The sequence below is a fragment of the Lissotriton helveticus genome, chromosome 10, assembly GCF_964261635.1.
Source record: "Lissotriton helveticus chromosome 10, aLisHel1.1, whole genome shotgun sequence".
NCBI classification, from domain to species: Eukaryota; Metazoa; Chordata; class Amphibia; order Caudata; family Salamandridae; genus Lissotriton; species Lissotriton helveticus.
The window spans coordinates 275,846,714-275,873,413 of record NC_136071.1 but is presented as its reverse complement, the minus strand read 5'-3'; the positions used below and the strand labels follow the sequence as shown (position 1 = coordinate 275,873,413).

Here is a 26,700-nt window from a genome sequence, read left to right as displayed (position 1 = left end):
GTGGCCGCGAGATGTTGAGAACTAGACCACTGACCTGCACACCAACAGCGAGTATGACTGCGACAGGTAGCTATGTGGGCCAACGTCGGAACGTAATTGGAGTGGCGTGGCGTGGCTTACAATGGAACAGGGCAGGGATAGACACTATGCCGCGGACGGCTTGTAGTACTGCGTCTGTGAGTCAAGCGAACAGGCCGCAGCTGTCGGTGTGCGAGCCTGGGTCAAACTGTTCATAGCTCACACTACATAAGTATTGAAAAACTATTTTGTAATTCAGCCCGTCAGCTGGCATCTGTCCGAGGCATTTGTGAAAACATATTGGTGTTCTTTCTGTGAGTGATACCCCTTTGGATGCTTTCTCTCCCACATTAGGAGGTAACCTACCCTTTTTGTCACATTATCAACATACCCCCAACAACCTTCTTGGGCCCAGAAGTTTCTCTGTGCGGTTGAACAAAGAAGAATCTTAGTCATGTATAGATTTACATATAAAAATGTGAGTTAAATGAAAGCACAGGTGCACCATATAAAAAAGAATTTTTTTTCAAATTCAATTATAACAAATTCATAAATATGAATGTCCAAAAAGTCCGTTTTGTTTGGGCGCTATACGGACTGAGGGGACTCTACGTGTGGGCGGATATTTCCCGCTTTCTTCAGCTTCTCCTAGAATTCAGGAGGAGGAATCATGAGAGACTTCTGTTGAAGTTAGGATCTTCGTTATAAGGGGCATTGGGCTATTTATTGAAGTGCACATCACATCGATGGTGCACCACATAATAATTTCTGTCTGCTAATTGGAGTTGAAAATGTTTCTGCTACAATACAATAATAACTTATGTTAGTACTTTGGCCAAGACCCCTGATTTATACGATACCTCATGATTGAATAGTTCTATGACCACCTACTTTCATACTTACTATCCATTTTGTACTAGAGATTGACAGAGCGGACTGCAACCCAACTGGCTCGCACACTTCACCCTGGTTTTCTATTTAATTCTTGCCCTGAAGAAGTCCCGGCTGGGACGAAACGCGTCGGCTGTCCTTTCTCCTCTCTGTTGAAAAATAAATTATCAAAACAAAACGGACTTTTTGGACATTCATATTTATGAATTTGTTATAATTGAATTTGAAAAAAAATTCTTTTTTATATGGTGCACCTGTGCTTTCATTTAACTCATGTTTAAGTTCTTTTTTGAACTGGCATTGTGTTGGCGGGTGTCATATCGGTGTGCACATAATTCCCACCTAAGGGTTTAAACAAGGGAAATCTCAATAATATTGGCAATTGATGTATCAGGTGCATTTGTATCAAGGTTCCGCCATCTACTATGCTCTAGCATTACATATAAAAATGTATTTAAAGTAAAAAAGAACAAATAAGACTGAAGGGAGTCTGGTGCTGTGGTCGCTGCCACAAAGTTGGGGTCACTGCTGTTCAGGACTCAGGACACAGTTAGATATGTGGGATTTGTTTGTGTTAAATAGGGTTAGTGGTACCAGAAGCATTTAGAGTGTAGGAGCTTGTGATGATGTTTGATGGGGATAAGTCGCACTGGGAGCAATGTGTCTTGTTTACTGGAGTGCGTCATATGGAATCGAGACTGTATTTGAATTGTGAGGACTGCTTACCGTAGTGTAGGTCAGAGGTAGCGATGAGAAAGGGTCTACAGCCTTGTACATATGTTGGTGGCGTCACCGGCCTGCGTAGTGCAGGGTCAGTGGCACCATTTGTCGGCAGACTTGAATCTGAAAATACTCCTCACTAATCGAAGGGAGTGAGGTGCTGTGGTCATTGACACGTAGTTGGGGTCACTGCTGTTCAGGACTAAGGACACAGTTAGATATGTGGGATTTGTTTGTGTTAAATAGGGTTAGTGGTACCAGAAGCATTGAGAGTGTAGGAGCTTGTGATGATGTTTGATGTGGACTGGTCTCACTGGGAGCAATGTGTCTTGCGTACTGTACTGTGTCATGTGGAATCAGGACTGTGTCTGAATTGTGAGGACTGCTGACTGTAGTGTAGGTCAGAGGTAGCAATGAGGCAGGGCCTACAGCCTTGTGCAATACGTTAGTGGGGTCGCCGGCCTGCGTCGTGCATGTTCATTGGCACCACTTGTCGGCAGATTTCAATCTGTAAATACTCTTCACTAATCGTAGGGAGTGAGGTGGTGTGGTCGCTGACACGAAGTTGGGGTCACTGCTGTTCAGGACTCAGGACACAGTTAGACATGTGGGATTTGTTTGTGTTAAATAGTGTTAGTGGTACCAGAAGCATTGAGAGTGTAGGAGCCTGTGATGATGTTTGATGTGGACGGGTCACACTGGGAGCAATGTGTCTTGCGTACTGTACTGCGTCATGTGGAATCGGGACTGTATCTGAATTGTGAGGACTGCTGACCGTAGTGTAGGTCAGACGTAGCGATGAGGAAGGGCCTACAGCCTTGTGCATACGTTAGTGGGGTCACCGGCCTGCGTAGTGCAGATTCAGTGGCACCACTTGTCTGCAGATTTCAATCTGTAAATACTCCTCACTAATCGAAGGAAGTGAGGTGATGTGGTCGCTGTCACGAAGTTGGGGTCGCTGCTATTTAGGACTCAGTTACACATGTGGGATCGACTGGTGTTACAGAGGGTTAGTGGGACTAAGTATCGCCGGCCTTGCATATGGAAATTTGGTTGTGATTGAAGGGAGACTGGTGCTGTGCTTGCCGCAAAGAAGTTGTGGTCGCTGTCGTTCAGGACTCAGGACACAGTTATACATGTGGGATCGGCTTGTGTTGAATAGAGTTAGTGGCAGCATGTGTCGCCAGCCTTCCATATGGCAATATGTCTCAGTGATCTAAGGGAATCTGGTGCTGTAGTTGACTTATGGAGTTGTGGTCACTGCTATTTAGTATTCAGGACACAGTTGGACATGTACGCTTGTGTTGAAGACTGTTAGTCGTCTACGTGTCGACGGTCTTCCACAGTGTAGGTTAGAGGTAGCAGTGAGGAAGGGCCCACAGCCACGTGCATACGTTGTTGTCTCCTCTGGCCTGCGTAGTGGAGGTTTGGTGGCACCACGTTTTGCTGGCTTTTCATATGCAAATATCATTCACTGATTGAAGGGAGTTTGGTGGTGTGGTCGGTGCCACGAAGTTGGGGTCGCTGCCATTTAGGATTCAGGAACCAGTTACACATGTGGGATTGGCTTGTGTTGAACAGAGTTAGTGGCAGCACGTGTCGCCAGCCTTCCATATGGCAATATGCCTCACTGATTGAAGGGAGTCTGCTGCTGTAGTTGTCTCACGGAGTTGGGGGTCACTGCTTTTCAGGACTCAGGACACAGTTACACATGTGGGATCGTCTTGTGTTGAAGACGAGTAGTGGCACCATGTGTCGACGGTCTTTCACAGTGTAGGTCAGAGGCAGCGGTGAGCAAGGGTCATAGCCATGTGCATAAGTTGGTGCCCCCACTGTCCTGTATTGTAGAGGTTCAGTGGCACCACGTGTCGCTGGACTTCCATATGCATATATCCTTCATTGATTGAAGGGAGTCTGATGCTGTGGTCGCTGCCACAAAGTTGGGGTCGCTGCCATTCAGGACTCAGGAACCAGGTACACATGTGGGATCGACTTGCGTTGAACAGGGTTAGTTGGCACCACGTGCCGCCGGTCTTCCACAGTGCAGGCCAGAGGCAGAGGTCAGAAAAGGTCCACAGGCAGGTGACGCTGACTTGAACTGCACAGATTGAGAGCATTTGGTCTTCTTATTACCCATTACAGTCTCTTACACAATTTGCATCGCTACTAATCTTGAATTGTGAACCGTGTAACCCCAGTGTAGGGAGCAGGCAACTGTCAGGATGGGCGCACAGTCACGTGGCGTTGAGTTGAGCTGTACAGTTAGTGGCACCTGGAGCACCCAACGTGTGCGCACACTGCGGTGATGCGTGGTCCCGGCGGGCCACACTGGGAGCAATGTCTTTTGTCTAATGAATTCTGCCTTAATAAGGGTACGTGGCGATGACTTATGATGCAGTGAGTTAGTAGCACCTGAAGCACACACCTTGTGTGCAGTCTGCGATGATGCATGGTCCAGGCGGGTCGCACTGGGAGCAATGTCTTTTGTCTAATTAATTCTGCCTTGATAAGGCCACGTGGCAATGACTTATGGTGCAGTGAGTTAATAGCACCTGAAGCATACAGCGTGTGCGCACCCTGCGATGATGCGTGGTACGGGCGGGCCGCACTGGGAGCAACGTGTCTTGCGAACTGGACTGCGTCATCTGAAATCGCCACTGCATCTGAATTGTGAGCCCTGCTGTCCGCAGTGTAGATCGAAGGCAGTAGTCGATATAGACATAAGTCTGCGTTGCTGTGCCGCTGGGTTCGCAGGGGGCCTGTGTCGAGGAGGCCCGCGGTCATGGAGGCAGGCATGTGGCAGGTGAGGACCACCGCTCTAGCAGAGTCGTTGGTCTTCCCACAAGTGAGAGAGGAGTTGGCCTAATGGCTAGGGCGCTCGACCTCGGACCTGGCGATCTGGGTTCGAGTCTCGGTAACGACGCCAAAACCTCCTGTGATTCTTGGCAAATCACTTAATCTGCCCGTGCCTAAAAAATGAAAGTGTGTCCTCACGTAACGTAACTGGAAAATATGTAAAGCGCTCTGATACCTGATTCTGTTCGGGTCTAGTTCGCGCTATATAAAACTCTACAAAAAAAAAAAGTGAACCAGGCACAGATTGGGATCATTTGGTCTTCTTAACCCATTATAGTCTCTTACACAATTTGGGTCGCTACTAATCTTGAAGTGTGAACCGTGTAACCCCAGTGTAGGGTGCAGGCAGCGGTCAGGATGGGCGCACAGCCACGTGGCGTTGAGTTGAGCTGCACAGTTAGTGGCACCAGGAGTACTCGGCATGTGCACACACTGTGATGATACATGGTCTCGGCAGCCCGCAGTGGGAGCAATGTCTTGACTTGATAAGGCCACGTGGCGATGAGTTATGGTGCAGTGAGTTAATAGCACCTGAAGCACACAGCGTGTGCGCACCCTGCGATAATGCGTGGTCCCAGTGGGACGCACTGGGAGCAACGTGTCTTGGGGACTGGACTGCGTCATCTGCAATCGCTACTGCATCTGAATTGTGAGCCCTGCTGTCCGCAGTGAGGATTGAGGGCAGTAGTTAGCATAGACATTGAGCAATGCTTTTTGTTATTTCTTCTTGACAAAATCCGAGGACATAGAGTACAATTCTCTATGCATTTAATAAATCTAGGCTGAATTCAATGCTGTCCGTAGTGTAGATACAAAGCTGAATTCAAGTTGTGAACCCTGCTGTCCGCTGTGCAGATCGAAGGCAGTAGTTAGCATAGACATCGAGGAATGCTTTTTGTCACTTCTTCTTCACAAAATTCGAGGACATAGAGTACAGTTCTCTGCGTAAATAATAAATCAAGGCTGAATTCAAGTTATGAACCCTGCTGTCCACAGTGTAGATCGAAGGCAGTAGTCGGTACAGACATAAGTCTGCAGTGTTGTGGCGCTGGGTACGCAGGGGGATTGTGTGGAGGAGACCCGCGGTCATGGCGGCAGGCACGTGCCAAGATGACGGCCGTCGTTCTGGCAGACTCGTTTGTCTTCCCATAAGTGAACCAGGCACAGATTGAGATCATTTGGTCTTCTTAACACATTATAGTCTCTTACACAATTTGCATCGCTACTAATCTTGAATTGTGAACCATGTAACCCCAGTGTAGGCCATAAGCAGCGGTTAGCAAAGGTCCACAGCCACGTGAAGTTGACTTGAGCTGTACAGATTGGGAGCATTTCGTCTTCTTAACCCATTATATTCTCTTACACAATTTGCGTCGCTACTAATCTTGAATTCTGAACCGTGTAACCCCAGTGTAGGGAGCAGACAGCGGTCAGGATGGGCGCACAGCCACGTGGCATTGAGTTGAGCTGCACAGTTAGTGGCACCTGGAGTACTCGGCGTGTGCACACAGTGCGATGAAACGTGGTCTCAGAGGTCCGCACTGGGAGCTATGTCTTGACTTGATAAGGCCACATGGAGATGACTTATGGTGCAATGAGTTAGTAGCACCTGAAGCACACAATGTGTGCGCATCCTGCGATGAGTGGTGGTCTCCGTGGGCTGCAGTGGGAGTAACGTGTCTTGCAAACTGGACTGCGGTATCTGCATTCGCCACTGCATCTGAATTGTGAGCCCTGCTGTCCGCAGTGTAGATCGAAGGTAGTAGTTAGCATAGACATCGAGGAATGGTTTTTGTTACTTCTTCTTGACAAAATCTGAGGACATAGAATACAATTGTCTGTGCAATTAATACATCAAGGCTGAATTCAAGTTGTGAATCCTGCTGTCCGCAGTGCAGATCGAAGGCAGTAGTTAGCATAGACATCCAGGAATGCTTTTTGTCACTTCTTCTTCACAAAATTCGAGGCCATAGAGTACAGTTCTCTGTGTAATTAATAAATCAAGGCTGAATTCAAGTTGTGAAACATGCTGTCCACAGTGTAGATCGAAGGCAGTAGACGGTACAGACATAAGTCTGCGGTGTTGTGGTGCTGGGTTTGCAGGGGGCTTGTGTCGAGGAGTCCCGCAGCCATGGCGGCAGCCACAAGCCAGGGTGAGGGCGGCCGCTCTGGCAGACTCTTTTGTCTTCGTACAAGTGAACCACGCCCAGGACGTGACCTATGTATTTATGCTCTTACGCTGGAGTTGCGTACGTTGGACCAGCCCACTCCGCTTCCGCTTCAAGGGTGGGGCCAACACAGCTACATGACCGAGATCTTCCCCAGTGTCTGAGGAAATATTGTTGTGTTCACTGTGCAGTACACTACATGTATCAATACTATATCTCCTCATGGCGAGGTCTGTGGTTTGTATAATAAGTTCTCTGCAGCACATCACCGGTACACTTGGGATTGTGTGAATTATTGGTGATGGGCGAGTTGCCTCCTTCACACATAGTTGGTTGCCACATCTCCGAACATTCAGCTATTGTGCAGTTGAGGGGATATGGTATTTTGGGAAGGTCCATTGTCCTGCTTTGCACTGCCTCGGTGGTAGTAGGGGGGAGTAGTCAGGGAGGGAGGTCCTGGTGGTGGTGGCGCTGGGTGTTGTGGCTTTGTTTGGTGTCAGAGCTGCATGATTAGTACCTCTATCACGGGTTGGTCTTTAGATGTGAGTGTGAGTTGGGTCTAATTCACGTAGTAGATAGTCGACCTTCTTACACCTGTTAAAGGTTGATGTTAATTTGTTACTGGTAAGTGGGGCTATCACCTGTTTTTAGGTAGCATTGCAGATTTGGCTGGTTGTTGAAAATATGGGAAAGTGGTGTTTTCGTGTTTTTTTTGCACGGGAATGCCTAGTTTGTATATCATTAGCGTTAGTTGTGGCTCTGGTTTGTGGCGATTTTGTTGGCCGAAGGTAGCGATGGAAGAGTGGTGATATTTGCAGTTTTTAACAGATTGAGAATGGGATGATAATTAAAAAAGACAGAAAAAAAGATATGCTTAATGAACATTATAATTAGAAATTAGCATTTAAAAAACCTTTGAAATTCACTGAAAAAACCATAGGTATTACAGACGTTATAGTTAGGAATTAGCACTTAAAAAACCTTTGAAATTCACTAAAATAAACATAGTTTTCAGGGACGTTATAGTTAGTTGGACATTTGACTCATATAAAACCAGAGAAATTCGCCTGTTATAGTTAGTTGAGCTAACTATACCTCTCGCGCCCGCAATGCACTGGTGTTGACCTCACATATTACATCACTCATGACATGGTCAGTGAGATCACTGATGACATCTCAAATTACATCACTGATGACATCACTCATGACATCATCCACATGATAATCTGATGCACATACTGATGCTCTAATATAAACTTTGATACACCCATTCTAAAATGCAGACAACTATTTTTGAAACCGTACAGACAAGAATGCCATATACTACATACCACTCACTATTTCCTAGGTCTACACACACATCCAGTCACTTATACTTGTAGTTACTCATCAATACAGGACTATAATATGCACTCATACATCTATACATGCAGTCACACTCTGCCACTCATCCATAGAGTTACTCACACACCTATTAAGTAAAGCAAAGAATCAATACCATACCCATTTACTCATGTACACAGTTATATACACCAACTTCGTTATTTTTAGACATACCACATCCCTTATTTATACAGACACTAACACATATTTATTGTCTTAATACAGACACTGATAGAAGCAGACACTTATTTATACACGCAATCTTCAAATACCTTAGTCTCACGTATACTTATTTATATACTCCAACACTCACATATAGTGCCTTAAAACCTATGTAGTTAGTCACAGATATACCGCTGAGACATTCATTCACTCACCAACACACCCATACACACACTAACTCACCCATACAGTCCTTCCCAGATGTACTTTTTAATCCATACAACCACTGAATCACCCACTCAGACATCTATGCACAGATTCATACACCCCCCCACGCACACACCCACACAGACAGTCAGGGAGCCATACAGATACTCACGCAACAAATCAATAACCTATATAGACACTCATGTAGCTATTCAGCAACCCATGCAGTTGCTTACACACCAACAGAGAGACTAATATTTGACTTTCACACAGTTTAGTCACTAACCCATGCATTCAGTAAGACATGTTCAATCACTCACTCATTCAGTCAGTCACGCACATACAAAATAATTCCTTTAGGCACTTGTAAATGCATTCATTCTCTAATACACCTTGGCATGTATATATATATAAAACATATTTAACCTTTACAGAAACACACATTCACTGGATGTTGTCATGAGTGATGTCATGAGTGATGTCATTTGAGATGTCATCAGTGTTGTCACTGACCATGTCATCAGTGATGTAATATGTGACGTCATCACCAGTGCATTGCGGGCACGCGAGTTATAGTTAGCTCAACTAACTATAACAGGTGAATTTCTCTGGTTTTATATGAGTCAAATGTCCAGCTAACTATAATGTTCCTGAAACCTATGCTTTTTTTTGTGAATTTCAAAGGTTTTTTAAATGCTAATTCCTAACTATAACGTCTGTAAAACCTGTTTTTTCAGTGAATATATATATAATTATATAGTACCAAAAACCCAATGCTAAAGTTTATGTCTGAAAAAAACAAATTAATGTTCCTGATGTACTGCGTGTTTTCTCCCAGTGCTTGAGTGACATTATTTTTTTTTTCATTTTTGGGGAGTTTTTTTATAGTGCAAACTCGACCCGAAGGTATCAGAGCTCTTTACGTGAGGACCAGTTACGTTACAGACACATTCATTTTGTTAGGCACGGGGGGATTAAGTGATTTTCCCAGAATCACAGGATGTTGAGCGCTCTTGCCTAGACTGAACTCAGGTTTCCCAGCTTTGAGGTCGACCGCTCTAACCGTTAGGCCACATCCTCTCCGGTTTGTTCCTGTTTGTAATCACCTTTCAATGCAATTGTAAACTGGAGAAATCAGCTCTGGGAACCCCGGCTTAAATCGGGTGGTATTTTCATTGCCACACCTGTGGCGGCCCTGCGACAGCTGGATTACCTGCATATTAATTCTGACAGCAGTAATGCCTGAGGTTTTGCTGTCAGAAACTAAAAGCTTCCCTCAACAATAAATGAAGTAGGGCCGTCGGTAAACCCACTGATTTTCAGCAGGTTAGTCATTCAGTGATCGAAATATGAGTTGGTAATTTTCTCTAAAACATTGAAGACATGATCATTTTAGGTTTGACGTGCTGTACTAGTTTCCGCCATGGCTGTAGAGACATGCACTCCGCAACGCTGGGAGACTACATCTTGCCTTATTTAGCAATCTCTGCCTGCCTAGTATAGATCTCTGTTCCTTCAGAGGAGCCTTCACCATGGTGGATTTCCTGAAGGCCCTGTAGTTTGCTGAACTAATGCCATATTTTAACTCTCAAAGTGGGAATTTGTTTTTGAAAATCAAACAAATGCCTCTAACACACTAGGAGCCTTCTCCCAGGTTGTGGGAGTAATTTTATTTGTTTCTATTTGGCACTGCCAGGCTTATCTTGTTGGTCCTAAACACCAAAAAAGTACATAAATACATCTGCACTAAATAGGGCTTACGTCCATGGGGGCGTCGGTTTATGGTTTCTGCTCGCATAGCCATTCGGGTCTCTACCGGCAGAAACTTGACTGTATGCCAGACTCTAAGTACAGTAGGCGTCCAGCAGTTTGAATGCAGGATACTCCACCACATTTGTGACAGAATACCCTGTCTGCCAAACTCAAAATAACCCCCATGTTTGTCTAAAGGATCCTAAAATTGGGACACAAATAAGATCTGATTTTAGGTGTTTGTTGCAGTCTTATTTTTAACTTTGAGGATTTGCTCATTCCATTTTTTTTAATGTATTTGTTGATTCACAGAGCTCCTAGTTCATAGAGAGCACCTTGGAACTTCATGATATTCTAATCGGGGTCTTTAGATCATATTTGATTGGCTTTTGCTGTGCCACTTTCAGAAAAAGTGAAATAGTGGGTTTCAGGTCACCAGTAGCTGGAGGGACATCACACACTCTTTTACTCCTGATGACATCACAGACGTTGCCTAGTGACTCAGCCTTAACTTTTCAAAAGTCTCCAATATGCTGCTATGTGACTAGGTGAAGAGCAAAGAGTGGGAACTACACAAAGTAAACTCTTATTACATGTTCTGTTTCTGTCACTTCTACAAGAACCTGAGATTATGGATAGCAAAGGCAGTGGCAGTAATACCAAAGGGCATTCACAGAGATAGCTCCTTTTATTGCAGTTTCCCCTAATTTGCTTTAGTCATTCAATTAATCATGAATGAGACAACTCTGCAGTAACTTTTCTTGTCACTATTCAGAAACTCATTGCTCATTTATTTTCCGATACAGAGCAGTCAATTAACATAGTTAAGGAGCTGTCTGATGTAGAGGTTACAGAGCCGGAGGTGGCCAAATTTGAATGCGAGACCTCCATCTTGTCCGTGAAGCCACCTAAATGGACCCTAGGCGGTGACACACTGCAGGCTGGTAAAGACATCTTAATCGAGCAAGAAGGTGCCATTCATCGCCTGACAATATGGAAAACAAGCACAAGCATGACAGGTGCCGTCCAGTTTGCAATCGGCAAGGCAAAATCTACAGCTAATCTAGTTGTAAAAGGTAATTTTGTGTGTTGAAGCATTTTTGTACAAAACAATATATATTTTCCGGTTTTCTTGCCATAATCTAGTTTGCTGGGATCCTGTATGTTGCTGGCTGCTGTTACTTATTTGGATGAACTTTATTTGAAATTGTTCCCATCTTCTACAGAGGAGTAAATCTATGATGATTTAATAAAACTGATAATTAGAAATGAATACACAGAGCTGAAAACGAGTGCAGATGGATTGGTCATGTCTAGTTTGAGTCCGAAAGGGAAATTCTCTACCCATTTTCCACTCTGACCTTTGAAATGTTCTGATCTGAACTTCTTTTATTCATCTTCTGCAGAGATCCCAGTACAAATCACCAGAAATCTTGAAGATAAGTCAGCCACAGAACGTCAATCTGTGATCCTGTCCTGTGAATTTAAGCCACCCCCGAAAATGGTGGCATGGTATAAGGACCAGACCATAATTGAATCTTCTGAAAAATACAAAGTTAAACAAGAGAAGAACATGTCGGAGCTCAGGATCCTGAAGCTTCAGCCTGAGGACTCTGGTGTGTACAGATGCAAAGCAGGAAATGCGGAGACCTCCTGCACACTGACAGTCGAAGGTATATTGTTTTCTAATCAACCTATAGCACTACCTCCTTCTATCTCTTTGTTGAGATGTTTGCCAGGTGATATGGGCTTGATCAAGGCAGCGGATCAACAATAAAAAATTTTGAAGTGAACTGGTGATACCAAACCGTAGGCATCACCAGTCCTCATCAGGATGGAGTTGGAAATGATCAACACAAAACCAATAGATGTGTGCGTGAGTGGAGTGTAGGATGGGGGACTAAATATATGTACAGGAATGTGTCCAACTAAAGTTATTGATGAAAATATATGTCAAATAATGTGAAACCATTGTGGACATGTGACTAATGCATTTATTGGCTGTAATAACTAAGTAGTTGAAAAATAAAAAAAAGTCGATATATAATTATGCATATTGTGTAGAGTGTTTCTGTGTCAGAACATAAAGCACTTTACAGGCATAGTGGATGAAATACAGGTCATGTATGATATTGATTTTGAGTTTATGTTTTGCTTTTCCCCCTTGTCCCAGACCTAAAATTATATCAGCAGGGGGTAGCTTCCTCATTCTTGTGGAGTTGGAAATTATATCAGTTTATATACATGAAGATATACCTGCTAGTGTTAAAAGTAGCCAAATAAATATTATATATGTTCAATAACACCATATGTCGCAAAGCCTAGTGAGAAAACAAACTGTGCTGCTTCACTCGACATTGCTAGATCTAATTATTTTGACCTGCAGTCCTGCTGAACCCCTCAAGTGGGTGCATCACATTCACTACAGCCCTCTGTTGGGACAGTGTGAAGTGGTACAGAGTAAACTGATACTGAGAACTCTTTTAATTCTTTCTGTCCAGACAGGATCAATCGCAGATGAAACACCAGCTTGAGTACCCTGCTGCGTGAAATTTGGCCTCCTTGCTTCCATCACATTTACTTGCTGTTGATTACTATCAGTGGCTAGAGTACAGGTGCTGCCTTCTTACCTGCAGTGATTGGGAAGCAGAGGAGCTACAACTGGAGTGTGAAAGGGGCAGAAAGAAGCACAGAAAGCAGCTGTGATGTGCACTGCACATATGTCCAAGAGCTGGGGCAGCATGGGGAGCTTGCCCTTGATGAAGCAGCATTATGGGGGTGCAATCTACACTGCTTTTCTGGGTATCCACTATGACCTGAGTCAAGCTGCTTTCTCTTCTCTAGCTCCAGTAGGCATACATTAACCAAGGGGATGTCAAATTTGGAGACAAGAAGTGTTTCTATTGATAATTGATTCCCATTATCCTTAAGTTTCACCTGTAGGAAGTATACCATAGTCACTTAGAATCTGGTACTGTAATGTAAAGTCAGAGTTTCCATTGAACTATGATTCTGTAAGACAAGGTCCATGTAAATCCTGCAGTGCAGTCATGGTCAAAACAAAATCTGTTTTTGATCACTCAACATGAAGGTATTGGTATTACCTTACACTGAGGACTTTCAACTCCCTCTTTTGTAGTGGACTTAATAGATTCAGCATATTAAGGCGCCATAGGTCCTGTGCTCTTTACAGACCGTTGGGTATGTCTGTAATTCATCTGTGGCATAGTAAGTCTTTGCTCACAATTGACCTTTGGGTAATTCTGTAATTTAACAGTGATCTTCCTGTGACATCCCTATATGTGTACTGCGAGGGAGAGGCAGAGAAATGCTTTCTATTATTACACCTTTGATGAGAAGCTAATGCCCGCTGCGCAACTCATGACTGTTGCACTGCACAAAAGCGCTAACCGTGTTTAAGTCGCTTCCCCTCCGTTATCTCGCCTGGTGATCTGAACAAGATCATGTAAATTCTCTGAACTCCTCCCTCAGGTCTGACGTACAATGATTGGCAGAACATTTTGAGATAATGTATAAGCATGTGCAATTTTACAGTGGTGAATAACTGGATTTCATAATCACCCCCATCCAGTCTTTTGATGAAACAAAACAAAGTGCAACAGCCCAATGTAGAAAAACATTGCAAAAATGTACAGTCTTGAAGACTTCCTCAATATGTTTTTAAGATTCTTCAGCATCCTTAGCAGTTGAAGATAAAATTAAGCTCTCAAGTAATTGAGTGGATTCGATATAAAGCTGTGAGCTGTTCAAGGCACTAAAGGTACTGGGCCGGTATCCCCACAAAGAAGACTGAAGGGGTAATACCCTCCTCTCTGCTCCAGTACTGCAAATTTGGTATGCATCAATAAGTTTCAGGAGGTAAGACAAGAGGGCCAGGCCTTCTCAGTCAAAGCGTACCAGCTTTGGAACAAGTTGCCACCAACTCTTATATCAGCAACATCCCTGTTACAATTTAGGAAAGTTCGGACATGGCTCTCTCCTAAATAAATTTATTGCATATTCTTCTGGATGATTACATGTAGCAGCGGTACCTACCCACTCGCCTCAGCACCAGAATACCAGGTTGGTGACAGTTGCACTCTACAAGTGGAAAAATAAATAAATAAAACAGTTCTCTCCCTTTAAAACCTATTGCATTGCAGCCTTCTTCTCTGACTGTTGCAAATTCTGCTTTGCAAAAATACAAGATTAAGATTCTATTGCAAAAATCTGAAAATCCTGTGTATTTGATGGAAACTGGGATCGTAGTTTTTAAGATGATGTGGATTAATAATAATGCTGATATTGCATGAGTTATAAATGATGGTAATTTTATGGCAAAATGTTTAACACCTTCAATGCTAAGGCAATTCCCGCTGGGTGCTGAGCATCCTGGAAACCCATTGTTCATGACAAGGTCAGCTCGTCATAAGCACAGCTCCAGTAAACTGCATGACGAGCTGGCCTTGTCATTAGCATGGAAGTGGTTAAATAATCTTTCAGTCATTGTTATAAAGTAGGAAACTCTAAAGAACTCAGCTATATATTTTCATGATGCTAACTGCTAAAAATCCCAATCCTTTGAATGATGTCAGGACTTCATAACTGGGTCACCTGTAAGTTTTGGAAAAGCTTCTGGGAATTTAACCACTGTCACCGAGTGAGTAACCGTCTCAGTCCACAATGATGCAGCACTCATATATAAGCTTCTACCTGAGCTGTTCTTTCTGCTTTTACCTATGATTGGCATTAAAAAAAAACAGAAATCAATTTGCTTAAATGTTCTTAAAATTGAATGTTGAGTATGGGTTTATATTTAGATAGGAAGAGTGGTAATGGAGCAGCCACTAAAAACTATAATGACAATTCTTGTCACTTTCTTCCCTAGCTCGTAATGTGCAGGTCCTGAAACACCTGGAAGACGTGGAAGTCGATGAGGAGAGCTGCGCCATCTTCAGCTGTGAGCTGTCCCATGATGATGAGGAGGCGGAATGGTTCCTGAATGACACTCTCCTCTACCCTAACAACTTTAATGACATCAAGAAGATTGGTCGGAGTCACACGCTAACTCTGAGGCAAGTGGCCCCAGAGGATACTGGGAATGTGTCATTGAAGACAGAGAAGCTGACAGAGACTGCACGTCTGAAGGTTAAAGGTGAGACTTGTCAGTAAACTGATTGATGTCTGTCACTGGATTTTTTTCTGTCTCTCTCCAGGAGTACCCACATGCATATGCATTCATACTTTGGTAAATGTAGCTTACATGGTTTTACACAAACATACATAGAACAAGTGATTTTGCACTTTAAAAGATTTTCCTTTTCTGTTTTCCCTTCCCCATGGAGAAACTTGTCCAGTTCATCCTTCTTAATTTTGGACTACATCCACTACTACATCAATGGATAGGGATCTGGTCCTGCCCATGCTTGGAGTAGAACTCTGATCATATCCTGGGTTGGAAGTTTGTGAAAACCAGTAAACTCACAAGCTTTTGGTTTCTCACCTACTTTTCAAGGCACCTTTCTCCCTTGAAGGCCAATTCCCATCCCTCTGAGGCAATTTGCCCACATATAATGTTATACCATACAGTTTTACTTGTACTCGAGAATAAACCCATTTACTAGTGGAAATGCATGTTTTGTGAGTGCCACTACATGCATATGTCATGCCATTTTCACACAACAGATACCAAACGTCAGCAAACGGCTGTGAGATTCAGGTCTTCAGTAATGTATGTATTAAAATCAATGATGATGCTCAGTTTATTTTCACTTGCTTCTGAGATATTTACCACAATTGTTACACATTGGGTTTCTGGTTGGAAGAGGTATGCACCCTCACGAAGCAGGAACCGCAGTCCTAGTCAGGGTAAGTCTGTAACACAATTTAAAATTAACCTGTGTTCACCCTCTGGTAGCTTGGCACAGAGCAGTCAGGCTTAACTTAAGCGGCAATGTGTAAAGTATTAGTGCAACACTTCAAACAGTAACACAGAGAAAACATTATACAAAAACTCCACACCAGTTTTGAAATATAGCTTATATGTTTATGAGTAAAACAAGACCAAAACGACAAAAATCCAATAAGTAGAAGTCAAGATATGAATTTTTAAAGAATAAACTGTTTTGTAGTGCTCAGAAACAAATAGCATAAACCAGCGCTATCTGGTCGCCGTTGAACAAGTCAAATCCAAAAGTCCAGCCTGACCACGGTCGGATACAAGGACCAGCATTGGCCTGCTGAACTGTACCTTGGATACGTTGACGTCGAATGCACTGCATGGAGCAAAGGAGGCGATGGGTCACTGTGGATCCCACAGATGTAGTTGATGCATCAGTTCCGAGCTGCACAAAGTAGAAGATGCATCGAGGGTCAAGATGCAAACAACATTGGGGTGATGCATCGTCGTCAAACCTCTGGGCTGTCGGTGATGCAAGCAGCACAAAGCGATGTGTTGGCGCCGAGTTGTGCAAAGTCTAAGATGGGTCAGAAACAGGGGATGATGCGTTGCACAGTCGGCAATGAGGTGTCTGCGGTTCATGCAGCATTGGTCATGCGTCGTTGTCAAGTGAAATGCACTGGTTCCAATCGCGCAATGTCATCGACACATGGATTTTCTTAGTTGCAGCACTTCCAAGGGCCAAGGACTGGACTGGCACCACTTGGTAGAATGTCTTCAGTTCCAGAAGTGTTCTCATTTGGGGGTGTCAGAGATCCAGTATTTATTCCCAGTTGGGCCTTTGAAGTGGGGGAGACTTCAAAGAGATGCTTTGAGGAGCACAGGCACTGGCTCCAGAACATCCCCAAGGGTTGTGCAACCCTTTGTGTGGGGACAGGACACAGCCCTTTCAGGGGAAAGTGTCAGCTCCTCCCTCCCATCCTTCTCAGAATGAGCAATCAGCATGTAGATGACCACTCAGTTACACCTACTCTTCCTTTGTGTGTGGTTTTCTAGAGGGAATATAGGAAGCCAGCTGTCACCCACCCCAGACATGTACTCCAGACAAAGGCATTACGCACCAAATAGTTACAGTAAGAAAATGACAACTTTCTAAAAGTGGCATTTTCAGGATTGCAATTTAAAAGCTAACTTCACCATAAGTTGTGTTTCTAAATTGTTGATTCCAGAGACACCAAATTTGGGGGTCCCATCTCTTTCCTATTGGAAATTACACTTATAAGATGTAATAAGATGTAAGACCTGTAATCCATGGGGCGGTCTTCCTCTAACTTTTTGCTGTATCATTTTGTTGGCCTTAGGACTCTGAGCACTTTACCACTGCCACCCAGTGCTCAAGTGCATGTTCTTCTCCCCTAAAACATGGTGACATTGGTATATACTTGATTGGCATATTCAGTGTTTTTTTTTATACATCCCTTGTAAAGTGGTTTGCCATATACCCGGTGCCTGTAATCTAGATGCAACCAGTGTGCCTGCAGCACTGGTTGTGCCACTCACACAAGTAGCCTTTCAAGCCTGCCTCAGGCCTTCCATTGCAGAGTCTATGTGTGCAATTTACTGCCACTTCAACTTGGGATTTAAAATCCTGTGCCAAGCCTTAAACACCCCTTGTATTACACATAGGCCACTCCTAAGTTAGGCCCTAGGTAACCCTAAGGGCAGAGTGCTGTGCAACTAAAAGGCAGGACAAGTAATTTTAAGTTTTACTTGTCCTTGTAGTGACAAACAGCCACATTTGTTTTTCACTACCGTGAGGCCTACTCCTCTTAAAGCTTCCATTGGGAATTCCTTAAACACTTTAAAGATGTAGTTCCTGATTCAAAAGGAGTAGCTAAATCATGCTTCATATCTTTGGAATGGTAATGATACATCCTCTTTAGTGATAAAGTTGGATTTAACATTACTTTTGTAGAAATGCCACTTTTAAAAAGTGGATATTTCCCTCTAGACAGACACAGGAAGGGTCGGTGTGACAGAGGACTCATCTGCATTTATCTGCATTCTGATAGCCTTCCTGGGCAGGATGGGGGAGAGGGAGAGGGAGCGGATACTTGCACCTGAATAGGCTGTGTCCTTTCCCCACAGAAAGGACTGATTATCCTCCCCCCCTCCCTCCCAGATAGCCTGGCAGACAGGGCTGGGATGAAAGGGGACATGCACACTTCAAGGAGCTGCTTTGAAGTCACCCTACCTTCAAAGGCATATTTGAGTATAAGTACTGGGGCTCTGACCCTACCGAATCAGTATAGTACTGGGTCTGTGAAGAACTCTGTCGGGAGTAAGGTCTGCTGTGCTACAAGGATTGCCACTCTTCTTGACTGACTGTTCAAAGGAACTACTTCACTGCTGTGCTGAGCTGCCCCTGATGCCTGCTGATCTCTGCCCTACTGAAGACAAGAACTGGACCCATCACACTTGAATCCCAGAGTGACTGCAAGGGCTTGCTGGCTTGCTTTCTGTTTTCCGAAGTCTCAGGGACACAAAAGCCTTCCTAACAAATCTGCTGGTCCTACTGGACTCTGCTATCTGTGAGTCCTGTACTTGTCTGAGGTACTCCCTCCCGTCCTGGACCTCAGAAATATGTTCTGCAGCTGATTTACTTTAAAATTGACACATATAATCATCAGTGCACCGATCGGAACTGACACAGTGTCCTCTGATGCAGTGCCAATCCGAAGATATCACTGCGCGGCTCGATGACGAAATGGGATCTGACTGCGAGGTTTGATGACAACGCAGCACCAATCTGAGGTCCTGACTGTGAGATTAAATGATGAGGCTCAACTTCGATGCATTGACCTGACTGTGTGAATTGGAACCAATGCATTGTACTCTTGACAAAGACGCTTTGCAACCATGCAAGGTACTTTTTTATTGGATCCTCCATGGGTCCTGTAGACGGTCTGCCCTCCATCGTGGTCGGCCTGAACTTTGGATTTACCCCGTTCTAGCGCGACTTCAAGTAACTTTTTAGCGCTATTGACTTCTAAGCACTGATTTTGAATTTAACTTCTTATTGGATTTTTGTCATTTTGGTAATGTTTTACTCAGATACATATTCTCTATGTTTGTAAGCCTATGTTGAGCCTTTTTGTGTTGTATTCATTATGTTACTGTGTGTGTGTTGAACAACTACTATACACATTGCCTCTTTAGATAAACCTGACTGCTCTGTGCCAAGCTACCAGAGTGTGAGCATAGGCTATCTAGCTTACTCTCACTAGGATTGTCGTCACTACTTGTACAGGGTGCATACCTCTGCCAGGTAGATACCCAATTCTTAATATTGGTGAACAGCAGTGAGAATAGGACTTGTGTTTGTGCAATGCCATATAGTAATTCAGTATTCATTACAACTCTATACTTAAGACCAATTCAAACCTTTTTACATTTTCCTTGATTGACATCTTTGACATCCCATACTCATTTTCTGTACAGTATCTGTGGTCCTACCTGTCAATATGGAATTCAAGCTGGCCAACCTGTTGGCATACACAGTGGCCCAGCTCAAGGAGTTCTGCAGGGAGAGAAGGGTGTTCCATTCAAGAAGTTTCAAGAAGGCAGATCTTTGAAAAGCCTTATGAGCATGAACACCAGCTCACCCAGAAGGCGAAGTGGACGAGGTGGAGGGGTCACAGTCTAAGGAGGAGGGATTGGAGCAAGACCAAGATGGAGGTCTTGACTTACAGCCTGCTGATGTGGGAGGTAACATCCTCCCAGGACTGGAAGTCCACAGTAGACCAGGCAGCATTCTGTCATCAAGGAACCTGCCCCCAGAGGAGCTGGCAGACAGGAGGGAGGAGAGGAAACTAAAATTGGATCTTACCAAGTTAGACAAATTAGACAAAGGGCAGGCCCTTGCTAAATTGGAGAAGGAGCAGGCTCTTGAAGAGCGAAAGCTGTCCATGGAAGAAATAAATGTGGCCCATGAGCTCAGCATGAGCGAACTGGACATCGGAGCCCTGAGAGAGGTGTCCAGCAATAGAAATGGTGACAGTATACCTGCAGCATCCACTGGTGAGCCCAGAGTTAAGATCCCAAAGGATTTGATACCCAGGTATGTGGTGTGGGATGACATAGATGGTTTGCAGCCTATGAAGTGGACCAGGACCCAGAGGAGTTATGGGGTGGTAGTTTTTGGGGGTATATGCCCACAGTGGGGAGGGACATACTCCTTAGTCTAGAGGTTGAGGACCAGACATGCTACACTGTAGGCCATCCTAGTCAGCACGTTTGAACTGACCCCTTAGAGGTATAGGCACTGAAGGGCTGGGTGAAGGGCAGCAAAGTTGATGATTATTCAGGGCTGTACAACTTGATTTTGAAGGAGCACATGCTTGATATTTGTTTTCCAGAGCTGTGCCAAAACCTATTTGATAGCAAGTTCCTGACCCCAGGAAACTTGCTATGGAGGCGGACATCTGGGTTAGCACCAGAGTGTGCAAGAAGGTATCTGGGGGTACTTCCCAAAAGGGTGATCAGAGTTCCCACCAGAAGAAGGAGGTGGGGGATAAAAAGGCAGAGTGCTCTAAAGGCCCCCAAACCAACTCACAAGGGAAAGGGTCTCGTCTCATTCCCAATCTGGCCACCAGAAGAAAAACGACCCTGACAAAGGTCAGCAGCCCAAGCCCATTAAGTATGTTGGAGGGAGGGTCGGAAATGAAAGCTTGGAGGCCGTATTGGGTGTGCAATTGTGATAAGGTTTTTATTGCTATTCACAGTACAGATGTTATGATGGGAGAGGAACACAAAGAAGAAACGTTTGATTAGCTGTTGGAGTTGTGGAATCGTAGTGCAGTCCTTCAAGATACGGTTGTGGGTGATTCGTCGTAGATGTAGAGCCTTTGTTTCAGTTAGGGGATGCCTCTATGTCCACTGGTGGGTCCCGGGATACTAAAAAAAAAGAACAAGAAACAAGCGGCGGTAAGTTGGCTGCCCTGTAGATCTCCTTCTATCACCCTTCACCGTTCTGAGTGCTCAGCGTGCTGTACAATAGGTAGGATGGTGGGATACGTGAGGAAGGGTAGTGCAGGGATAGAGCGGGTCGACGCAATAAGAAGCTGAGTGAACCTTAGCTCTTCTCTTTACTTTGGTGGCTGGCGGTGGGTTTGGGGTCGAGGGTCCGTGATACATTAATATATACACTCAGGGATATTGTGGAGAGGCAACAAAACAAGAAATAAATAAACAAACGGCCCATTAAACTTCACGAGGCCAAAACCAGAGTAAACAAAATCAAAGGCATAGGCAGGGCCGTTTAATATACAGTGCACGACACCCCACCTGTCTCTGCCTCTCTTTGAGCCCTCTGTTCTCCCCCCCTTCCATCCCTTCCCTTCTTCCCCCTTAGCTGTCCCCGGTTACTGCTACACTCACCGCCACAGCCGTAACTCTCCAGAGTTAGGAGGGCAAGTTCGCGTCTCCCGGGGGCGTCCACCAGTCCTTACTCCACGTCTCCAGTTCCTCTGCAGCATTGGAGATGTGGTCGGTCCTCAGAGTTTTCTGGCTCCGCATCCGCAGGTTGATCCGGCGTCCTGGGTTCTTCCTGCTTTTCTACTTCGGCGTTCTCGAATCCTCCGTACTCCTTGGCTTCCGGGTTCCCGCTGTCTTATCGTAAGGAGTCCTTTTTCCGCACCTCTCTTGCCCCTGATTGGTCAACGGCCTCGACGCTTTGCGCATCATCCTGCAATGGAGATGGCGGGAGGAATGTGTTAACCCTGCGGATGCCGGTGTCTTTCCCTTCAACCGGCGAGGGTCTAGCCCCGGATCGGGGGGTATACAATCCCCATCCGTGTTCTTCCTGACAAAGTACTATGAGTGCTACGAGTATGGACCCTACAAGGGGGATCCCAAGTGTACAAAAAGTGCACCAGCTTCTACTTGAGGTAATAATCTAGGAGTGGCTAGTGTAGTGCTGGGTAAGGAGTGTGTCCCAGTTAAAGAGGAGGGGGGAGTTTAATGGGGTTACCTTTGTGTCCCTGGGTGACAGTGAATTGGTTCCTAAGGTCCATGTGCCATCAAATACTACTCATTATAGGCAATGGGTCACCATCAATGGGCACGATGTTGAGGCACTGACGGATACAGGAGCCAGCATGACTATGGTAAAGAGCCAGCTGGTGTCCCCAGAGCAAGTAATTACTAATGCATTCCACCAAGTTTCGGTGGCTGACAGCAGAGGAACTACATAGAATTACACAGCAACACACACAAATGGAAAGTAATTTCATATATACAAAAGTATGTGCAACATACTCTAATATACATAACATATGCACAAATAGAGAATATTTAGAGTCCTTTCACTATTTAATTAACAGTAGCTATCCATGGAAATAAGCCCAGGAATAGCTTGGAAGAGTTCATCAAATGCCCATTAATGAGTGCAGAGTATCTTTCAAATTGGCCCCTTCAGAGATAGTCCCACGCCAATATATAGTAAAGAATAATCACTTCCTTCTTTCAAAGATGTTCACAAGGGGCCATTCGAGAACATTCTTCGTGTCAGATCAGCCAACATGTTTCGACCTCTTTAGACACAGGGCATACTTTTTGTTATGAGGTTATTGTCAGGGCCACACCTGATTCCTCAAGGTTGGGGCACATTCCTGAATTTTGGTTAATATCTGAAGGAGGAGCAGGCTTGCTGCTTGAAGTGTGTTTAAATCCTTGTTTCAGTCCTCTTTCTGCTCTCTTTCTCGTGGCTTTCGTTGTTGTTAATAATCGCGGCTCCGTTTTATTTGGAGTCATCCCAGCACCAGCGTTGCCGAGATTGACTCAATCTCAGCGTGCCGGTACCTCCTCCACTTCCTGACCTTAGAAGTGGGTTCTGCAGCTGATTTGCTACAAAATCGATGCATCATCACCAGTGCGCTGAACAAAACCGACACAGTGCCCGCAGACGCAGTGCTGATCTGAAGCCATCACTGCGAGACTCGACGGCGACACGGTACCCACCTGCAAGGTTTGACGACGATGCAGTGCCAATTTGAGATCCCAACTCCAAGGTTTGACGACACAGCACCTGTCTGAGGTCCCGACTACAAGGCTTGACTTCGACACATTGACCTGAATCAGAACCAACGCATCGTACTCTTTATTATGACTCTTTGCTGCATTCAATGTTTTAAATCTTGTGAGGGCAGCACCTCTTCAATTTACTTGTCTAAATGATATTGGTGAGGAGCCCTGAAACAGCTTTTGTCCTTGTATGGTTAGTTGCTTGAAGAAGGTCCTAGCGTTTGTCATGAAATACGACTTTTAGTCCGTGATCTCAAAATTTTGAGAAGCCTTGCACACATACTATAACCTGGAAAATGTATTTGTTTATTTTTTTCTTTGTTTTTAGTACTTTAATGTGTCGATTGTATTGAAATATTTAACACGCTTTAGAACGTTTTATTGTTATACATGGTTTAATCTTGCCTGTATGGTTATAATTAACTGATGCATTAGGTCAATACAACTGAAAAGTGTAATAAATAAAAAATCTTGTACTGATGGTGGATAACACTGTAGTTGAATTTAAAGACACCATATTATCTGGTTCCTGTATAGTAATGGACATTATACAGTTGCATTTTGCTTGAAGTATTTCTGCATATGGAATCACCAATTTTAAATTGGGGATAAGTACTATCAGAATTTAGGATAACAATTACTACAATTTTTTTATTAAAAATCCTATTCTGCAATGTACACTATGCTGCACAATTACTGACATAGAAGTAACACATTGATTAGCTACTTCTGTTGTGGGTAGAATCTGGATGTAAACTTTAAGTACTCGCTGTCGTTATGATGTAAGAATTTCTTATCTTAATCAGCTCACACTATGAGGTGTTGTTACATATCATCACTAATGTTGCATGTTGTTGTTAATTAACCATTTCGTTTGCCAAATTGGCCATTTTCTCTCACCAACTTAATGATAAGTTAGTGAAAGATGGAGCATCAAATCTCACATGATTGTTCCACATTTTCAACAACAATATGGGTGATCAAAGACAAAGAATTGTGCTAATGACAAATGAACCATTTCCTATAACGTGTATATGGTTGAATACTCTAATCTCTCCATCAGACAGCTGTGTCTCATAACGTATGATACACTGGTTTAGGGAGTGGCATATCACTTTATCAGAAGGACAATGGATGGTAGAATGTACAAGTGAGATGGTATTCTTAATTCCTGCACTCATGAAAACAATATTTAATAAAGACGTTTACAGAAAATGACAGATTTTTTGTGACTTTACACTACGAGGAAACTATTTATCTCTCCAATTAACTATTTGTCAGGACCTTTGATAATACATACAATAGTGGTACTCCTGGTTTTCCATGTAGAAAATGGCTACAAAGGACATCTCCACATATAGAAAAGCATATACGGAAAAATGGCATTGTCTAGATGTTTGAAAAAAACCTGGATAAGTAAATGTGTGTTGCTCATTTTTAGGAATACTTGTCCTCTTTTATTGTTGTAAATTCCTGCACTTCTAAATATGCAAATAACCAGTGTTCAGCTCTCATTTTGAGTGAATTTAACCCACTGGCTTTAACGGACATCAAACTGTGAGATGCTTTTGCTACCTGCAAAAATGATTTACCAGGAGCAGTCCTTTACTGAAGAAAAGAGCCTCTCTGCACAAGAAGTTTGATTGATTTACAAAAATAAGGTGACCCTAATGCACAGCCGTAGCTTAGTCAGTAAGATTGTTGGGTGTGAGCTTCACATTTCCCAACAATCATGCTGGTATATCATATTAAAATAAATTAAATAAGAAGCAGGGCATGAGGGGGGCTTAAGAGGCAGGGGAGAGGGAGAGGAGCGTGGATTGTTAGGGGTATTTAAAACACAATATTCTGCCAAATAAATAATATTTTTTACGACCATCGAAAACTGAGACGAGAGAGACTGCATGTGTGTGTTTTTGTCTATATTTATGTTAAAATATCAGGTGAAATCCAACAGACACCTCATCATACCCAACTGAAAGCACCTGTATCTCATTAGGGGTTGTGACTCCCCAATTATCCCACTGAAGCCACGCCGCTGCCCGAATGCATGGTTGTCCAGGAAGAAGGCAAGCATAGTACGGAGACAGTCAGTCTAGGCACTGCCTCATCAAGGCCTTCATTCATGCAGGGACACTCATTGAGGTCCATTTTGGAATTACAAGGAATGTGTATAGAGTAGACTCTCAAATGCCAGACATCTCCAGTCAGTCAGCATTTTCCCATTAGCCCCTTCTATTAAGAGAATCCTCAACACAGTTAGCCTTAATACTCTAATACTCAGCTACAGGCACCGCTAATTTCAGTCAAACATCAGCAGTGACTCTTGTACTCTGCTTCCACCAGATCATGCTTGCCTTTGGGAGTTAACTTACTGATATCCTTTCAACCTGGAAAAGATAAATATCCTTATTTTTAGAAATCACCTTATCAAAAAGGGTTCATGGCACTTGGGTGAGTCCATCATAAGGAGACCAAGCTTGCATAAGTAACTAGGAGCTGGGCTCTATGACGGCGCCTCTCACCTTCAGCATTTGAATGCCATGAAGCCCAAGCTTGCCTCACTCATTTTTGCCTTCCGGAAACTCCTGGCCAACACAACAAATCCCTCACTTAGTCCGTTACTCTATGAGGTAAAGGGCAAACTGTTTCCAACTTTGGCCTGTGATGCCAAACCTTTCCTGAATAAGCTTACATAGTTTCTAAATGTTGCAAAATGCAACCGTCTTCTGTACTGTGTTACGATTGTAACTTATGAACTGCAAGTAACAAAAGAATCTCTATGACAAAAGCAGTAACCCACTGACCAGGCCACATAAAATAAAGTTCTGTGATTTGCATGGTACAAACTCTTTGCAGCAGGCATTTTGACCCTCTATGTTATTTTAGATAAGACAAAACTGCCACTAGACAAAACTCTGATCCCTCGTCAACAGGAACAATAATCACCAGTTATCTTGATGTTGTATTGTTGCATGAAAACGTCTGGATATAAAAGGATTTCTGCACCAGTTGCTTTTAAACCCATATCAATTTGCAAAATACGGTGTCCTCAGCTCAGTGATAAACCACCCCCAGTAACAAAACAGGCCCCCGGGAACAAAACTGGCCCCACCCTTCCAACACCCTGGGGAAACGCCCGATTCTTGCTATGTCCAGTCCACACTTGTTAATATTAATAAGATAGGTCGTTCTGTCCCACCTGCAACATAGGTCGCATTGCAAAATTAAGAATGGTAACAAAAGACTGGTGGGTATTTTGTGAACAATCTTTTAGTGCATCTGGCCCATGGTATATAAATTAATACAATACTTGCATGGGTCACAAATGACCTTGTCTAGTGTGCGTTCAATAACATCAATGTTCAGTTGTAACAAATGAAACAATATGAAGCTGGTGAGTATAACTGATAAGCCCATTATAACTACACCACACCTTTATTTGATGATCAGATTTTTATTCATACATGCAAAAATTTGTTTTTTTCCGAACCAACCCCAATATGTTTATTATGAAAGACAGTTATGGAGGCATTAGAGATCAGCCGCAGCCGCTGCAGG

General features: G+C 43.8%; 1 protein-coding gene across 1 annotated transcript in view; it reads left to right on the top strand.

The window, feature by feature from the left end:
• OBSCN (obscurin, cytoskeletal calmodulin and titin-interacting RhoGEF) overlaps positions 1 to 26,700 on the top strand; it is a 2,124,484-nt gene that overhangs the window by 484,940 nt on the left and 1,612,844 nt on the right. Inside the window, exons 30-32 of the mRNA XM_078665296.1 lie at positions 10,964 to 11,233; positions 11,564 to 11,830; positions 15,046 to 15,312. Coding sequence (XP_078521422.1) covers positions 10,964 to 11,233; positions 11,564 to 11,830; positions 15,046 to 15,312 — 804 coding nt within the window. The remainder of the gene's footprint in view (positions 1 to 10,963; positions 11,234 to 11,563; positions 11,831 to 15,045; positions 15,313 to 26,700) is intronic.